General features: G+C 36.8%; 1 protein-coding gene across 1 annotated transcript; it reads left to right on the forward strand.

The window, feature by feature from the left end:
* The first annotated feature begins 3,331 nt into the window (after positions 1-3,331).
* Positions 3,332-4,177, forward strand: LOC114638862 (mas-related G-protein coupled receptor member B2-like). The gene has a single exon (XM_028787436.1). It carries the CDS (start codon positions 3,332-3,334, stop codon positions 4,175-4,177), a length of 846 nt encoding a protein of 281 aa, XP_028643269.1.
* The last annotated feature ends 2,628 nt before the right edge of the window (positions 4,178-6,805 follow it).

The raw sequence follows: 6,805 nt of genomic DNA on the forward strand, positions 1-6,805 counted from the left end.
GCGTCTCTAACTTACCTCCAAGCCGTAACAATAACACAGAGTGTGGAACTTTATCAACTGTTGTAAAACAGACGTCATCTGCACCCAGAGCTAACTCTTGCTGTGATTGCACGGAACCTGTGTTTTGCTCTAGGCATTCAATATTGATTTACTTTATTCTTTGATCACTTTATTTATGCCACAATGTACTCTGCTTACTCTCCTCAGCTCTCTCAAGTATCCCTCCCTCTCTGTCAATATCCCCCCAACACTTCTCTTTGAGATTATGATTTCTAGCTTTGTTTTGTAATATTTATCATGTATGACAATTGAATGGTTTGAACTATCTATTGGGACCTATTTTGGTTACTAGTGAGTACCTGAATGAAGGCAATGCTTTCCCCTATCCTTGAGACTGTTGTTAGTCAATTATTCAGTGGAGAGAAGTAACCCTTCCAATATCTATGCCTGGCTATTAATGGGAAAATTTCTGTGCACAGCCTTTGTAAGTATTCCCAAGAGCTCTAAGTATGTGACTAGAATAAATGTGTCTTTGTGGGGAGGTGTCATTTTGAAATTCTTCTCCTTATCTTTCCTGCTGTTACATACTTTTTATCTTTTCTTGTGTAAAGTTACCTGAGATATGGGAAGATAATCTAAATTACCCTCTTAGAGCTAAACCCTCAACAATTATTTATCCTCAATAACTTGTGGTGTCACTAGAATCTTTATTTACAACAATTTTGTCAAAAAAAGAAGCTTCTCTGATTAAGGCTACATATAATGTCCATACATGAGTGTAAAATATTCAGAGAGCAACTCAATGCAATGTCTATTTAGTTCAACACCTGAATTCAATTTCACAGCAGTGTATATGATTTCCCCAATCTTGTCTTTTGTATCTGATTTCCAACACTAAGTAAATACATCTTCCTATGGCTTGAAATACAAACATAGTGCACTTAGTTACCTCCAAAACAATGCTGCCACAATTGCACAAGGATGTGTATCCTACTGGCAAGTTGGCCTCAGTCTCATAGAGTACAGAATTCATAGCTGAGTAAAGACCATTGACATTGTTTGTACCACAGGAGCCTTCATAGCATCTTCTTGTACTGTGAAAGCTATCCAGCAGGGCAAGAAGCTTTCATATCAGTACCAGATTATTATATAATTTGTACACTCAATGTGTATGTATAGTGTCTTGACTAATAGGGTCTGAACATATAGTTATGATTGGGAAACAGAATGTGCAGTGCATGTACAGATTTTAGGTCTCTGAATACTCCTTGAAATATATATATATATATATATATGCACATACACACATAATATATATGTATGTATATATACACATATATACATACATACATACATATGTGTGTGTGTGTATGTGTGTGTATCACAAGATATCTATCTAACAATCCACAGCTATTCAAAGTCGATTCCAATGGGTACATAAAATATTTACCTACCAACTCATTTTTATTTCTTTTTTATTAATCATTTTATTGGTTATTTTATTTATTTACATTTCAAATGTTATCCCCCTTCCCAGTTGCCCATCTGCAATCCTCCTATCCCATCTCCCCTCCCCCATGCTTCGATAAGGGGTCACCCCACCCATCTATCCACTCTTGCCTCACTGCTCTAGCATTTCCTTTAGACTGGAGCAATTCTGGTTTAAAATTTTTAAGATAGGTGGGTGGCCCCCTTCCTCAACTGTGGGCCATGCCTTACCTCTGAATATGGTCTCTAGAGGTTCTCTCTCCCTTTTGTTGGATATTTCAGCTAATGGCCTCCCTGTTGGGTCCTGGGAGCCTCTTGCTTTCCTGGCATCTGGGACTTTTCAGTGGCTACCCCCAATTTCCCATCTCCATTGCTACATTGCTACATACCTCTGTTCAATTTCGTGACATCTCCCCTGTCTCTGCCCCCACCTGATCCTGTCCGTTCTCCTCTACCCCTTCTCTCTTCTTCTCATTTCCCTCCCACACTCTACTTCCCGTGATAATTTTGTTCCCCCTTCTAAGTAGGACAGAAGCATCCCTACTTTAATCTTCTTTCTTCTTGAACTTCATATGGTTTTGAGTTGTATTCTAGGTATTCAAAATTGTTATATTATTCCTTCTTTTTTACTTTTCTCCAAATTTGTCTTTTTAATCCTCAAGAATGTTAGAAATTCACTTAATCTCAAAATCAAAGCCTAAATTCTGGGCTGAAGTACTTCTAGGTCATTAATATGGCCATTTACTAAACATCTTTGTGTTAGGGAATGAAAAATTCCTTTATTATCCATCTTGCAGCAAAAACAATTCCTTCAAACACACTACGCCTTCCTTAGAACCCTCAGTAATGATATTTTCTTCATTCTTCTATGTATTTGGTGATACTTGCTCTAAAGTATTTGCAAGAACACTTCATTTAAATTTGTAAATAATGTTGGATTTATCATTAATTTATTCATTTTTGAATAATTATCACATATATAATTTTTGTAGTATATATGAGTATATATACATATACTCATGTATATATATATATACATATATATACATCTCAGGGGAGATGTCATGTAATTATATATAATATATATAATTTTGAATAACAATAAGTCAGTAAAAATTCTCAATTATTCAATGTGACTCATAGAAAAATGTACACTTGTAATATAGTAACAGACAATGGAAAAGTGTTTAATGTCCTCAAAGACTTTCCTGCTTTCTAATTTCAAATCTGAAATGGAGACTGAGTCACACCAGCCTATACAACTGGTTCTTTTCATTCTAGTCTTAACAGGACTTAGCATTCCCTTCATGACCCTCACTCAAAATTTCCATATCTCTCCATCTGATAGCCTACTCCTGCCAGGACTGAGAACAGGGTTGGATCATTCTTCTCGTTCTTGAGTTTATGCAGCAGAGAAGAAAAAGCCTTAGGACAGAAAGGAAGTTGGGTTCAGAGGTCTCTTTCTGACACAACCTGAGAAACTGGGTGTCCATACTGGGGATACAACTATACTAGTTAATATCTGTACAGGACATAGGTTGTAGATTGCACAAATAAATGCAATCTGAATATAAATTAAAGCTCCAGAAAAACTGGTTTAGATAAATTAATCACTCTAATCTTGTTTATCCTCCTTATGAATCAGGTCAGTAATTACCACATAGCAGAGTGTTCCTAACTCAGAAAGAACATAACATGTGCTCATGTATTTTGTTTATTTTGTTACAGAAACAGTTCTGAAGATATCCTAAGCAAGGATCTAAGCATCTCAACCTTGGAAACTAACATCAGAGCACTTAATGTACGAAGTGATACATCATATTGTGTCATCAAGTTCCAAACCATGATTTTGCTTTCCCTTATCACTTCCCTGTTTGGGATGGTACTGAATGCCATAGTTCTGTGGTTGCTTGGCTTCCAGATGCACAGGAATGCCTTCTTAGTCTACATCCTCAACCTTGCTGGGGCTGACTTTTTCTTCCTGTTCTCTCAGTTTGTATATTGTGTTCTTATTATCATTGACATCACGGACTCCATTCCCAATAACATTGTATCATTTTTATATTTTGTATCAATATTTCCATATGTTTCTGGTGTGAGCATTCTCACAACCATTAGCGTTGAACGCTGCCTGTCTGTTATGTGGCCCATCTGGTACCGCTGTAATCGTCCAAGACACACGTCAGCTGTCATGTGTGTCTTGCTTTGGGCTCTGTCCTTGATGTTCTCATTTCTGGATGGGAACGAATGTGTTTTACTGTTTCATGAGTATGACTCTATTTGGTGTCAGACATTTGATAGCATCATTACTGTATGGACAATTGTTTTATTTGTGGTTCTCTGTGGGTCCAGCCTCATCCTACTTGTCAGGATCTTCTGTGGCTCCCAGCGGATCCCTGTAACCAGGCTGTATGTGTCCATTGCACTCACAGTGCTATTCTTCCTGATATTTGGTCTTCCCTTTGGAATCTACTGGCTCCTTGAACAATGGATTAAGAGTTATTGTGATATTTTTGATGAAGTAACTTTTCTGTCCTGTATTAACAGCTGTGCCAACCCCATCATTTACTTTCTTGTTGGCTCCATTACGCACCATAAGAGATTCAAGATGAAGACTCTCAGACTATTTCTGGAGAGAGCCATGCAGGACACTCCTGAGGAGGAAGAAGGTGTTGAGAGTGGTTCTTAAGGAAATCATGAAGAACTGGAGACAATCTAGTTCTACCTTGGTTAGACAGATATGGTCTTAAGAGAGAAAATGTTTTTATTATCTTTGTGGACTATTTTAACACCTTATTCAGTTTGTTACTTAATCTTCAATCAGTTAAAAAATAACAATAATGTTTGTGACAGTTGAAAGATACGGGGCTTCTCATATAAATACTAACTGTGCTATTTCTGTTGCTATGTTATTGAGGGCTTTAGCATTTCCTTTTAATAGGACTACTGGCAAGTATTCTGTGGATGAAGAAGGCTATCAATGACTGTTGATAAATCCATTCTTCACTAGAAGGCAAATGGAAGGTCAGGGAAGTGCTGCATTTCTTGAATTACTGAAATTTATAGTGCTTAAAGAATGGTTGGATATTGCAAAAGTTATTTTAGAAAAATGCTTAGGAAAATGCTTTTTTGCCAATGTTTCCAGAGTTAAACAGAAACACTATATAATTTTAGTTCTTATTGACTTATGCAGGTTACAAAGAATATATGAAGATACTTAAATAGATTGCTTAATAATTAAATATATATTCCCAAGAGAAGTCTATTAAATCTCTCTTCACCCAGTGGAGTCCTCAACTTCAAGTTCACTGTATCTTTCATTTTCAGCATAGGAAGACAGCTGTCTGGTTTTGTAGTGAGATACATCAATATCTGTGAGCACCTGAAGGTGGAGAGAGACTGTCCTCTGTGGTTTTCTTTCCTCGCAATGACATGCTCGGCATCCCATGGTAGAGTGTTATCTCTTTCCTCTCTTGTCTTTGCCATGATGACCCTTCTCTTTGAATGTCTAATCTCTCATGACAAATCTCCAATGAGCTCCTCTAGACTAGATCCCCTTGAAATCAAACCTGTCTCAAGTTTACAACATTCTCCTCAACCAACAGCATTTATTATTTAAATTATGCACATTTAGTAACATTTTCTATGAAATAATGTTTCAATTTTAAAGCTGCACTATGTGATATTTTCAACTGAAGCAAAATTAAGTGAACACCGTATGGGCAAATCAAAGCAGAACAGTTCACCACATTTTCTTAAGTGAGTGTGAAGTAATCAAGACACAAAAAGATATCTCTCCCCATTTGTATTCATTTTATATCATAACTCTATGTCTGAGAGGTCAGAACTGTCTGTTTATCTGTTCTAAACTAAAAGTTAGAATGAAAATTGAATGAGTGTATCATAAAGATGAGAATGGATGTGCTCAAAAGGTTATTGTTGAACAAACTAACCTATACACCATTTCACTTATAAACAAATATTTTTCCTTGTGGCAAAAAAATTCATAATTATAAACAGTCCTATATGCAATGCACTGTTACTTCTTAGAGATTTCATGCTGTTCATTTCTGTGGTAGTTTGAGTGAGAAGAGCCTACATAGGCTCATTTACTTTAATTTTGGTCCATACTTGGTGGGGCTGTTTGGGAATGAGAAAGAGATAGGACTCATTGGAGGAGATGTATAACTGGGACTGTATTTTGAGATTCAAAAGCACATGCCATTTCCATTCCTTACACTGTGTGTGTGTGTGTGTGTGTGTGTGTGTGTGTGTGTGTGTGTGTGTGTTTCTGTGTGTGTTTCTGTGTGTATGTGTGTTTTTCTGTGTGTGTGTTTCTCTGTGTGTGTGTGTGTCTCTGCCTGTGTGTGTGTCCATGTGTCTTTATCTTTCTCTATGTTACGTTTGTGGATCAGACATATACAATTATCTATTGCTACAGTATCATCATGATATAAGTGGGCATTAAGTAGTTGTTTGGAAGATAGTAGTGCTGCATACAATATAGGCTGTAAAGATCAACTCAAGAGATGTCAAAAGAGAACTGTGTTAGCCCTGGGCTAAAGTCCATTATTGTGATATTTTGCAAATAATGTAACTACTTTTTGCCCCATCCTAAAATGTGAGTGAAGCTAAATTCGAGCAAGTATGGCAAAAAGAATCACAAAATATAAAATGTGAGGAACAAAAGAACATCGTGAAATTTAATATTGGAGCCAAGTGTTGTACTCAAACCGATGAGTAATTCAGAGAAAGGCATGATGGGAAATGAAACAAAGGGAGTGCTGCTCCAGGGCAAGATTTCACCCAGCTAACCTTTCAACTGGCAAAAAGGAAATGCATAAAGATTCTCCCAAAACAAAGAAAAATTTAATCAACATATGAAAAAAAGAAATTAAAGATTATACAAATATGAATCAAGGAAGAAGTCAGGTCCCATACTAAGCATATAGCAGAACTTGGACACCATTAGTCATGTTTTTCTGGTCTTCAAGTCAAAAAGGATATGCGAATAAAGAGGTTGTGGAATCTTCCTCCTAGGTTAAGCAAAGCCACTTAGGCAAGGCTTGTGCCTTGGTAGTTGCTGTATGGAGGCCTGGATATGTCATTGCATAAATCTCTGAAAATGAAGCCTACATTTCAGTGGAGATCCCAAGGTATTGAAGAAGTCAGCAGTATGGTATAACTCTCAAAGAGCTTCATAGAGAAAGCAAAATCAGTTCAAGAGAAAGAAGTGTGCTTCAGTCCTAGAGCTGAAAGTGCAGAATCTTATCAGTCTATTGACACCAAGACATGGGGTTACAGGACTTGGAGTTTG

This window comes from Grammomys surdaster, unplaced genomic scaffold (genome assembly GCF_004785775.1).
Source record: "Grammomys surdaster isolate TR1022 unplaced genomic scaffold, NIH_TR_1.0 125635, whole genome shotgun sequence".
In the NCBI taxonomy this organism is placed as follows: Eukaryota; Metazoa; Chordata; class Mammalia; order Rodentia; family Muridae; genus Grammomys; species Grammomys surdaster.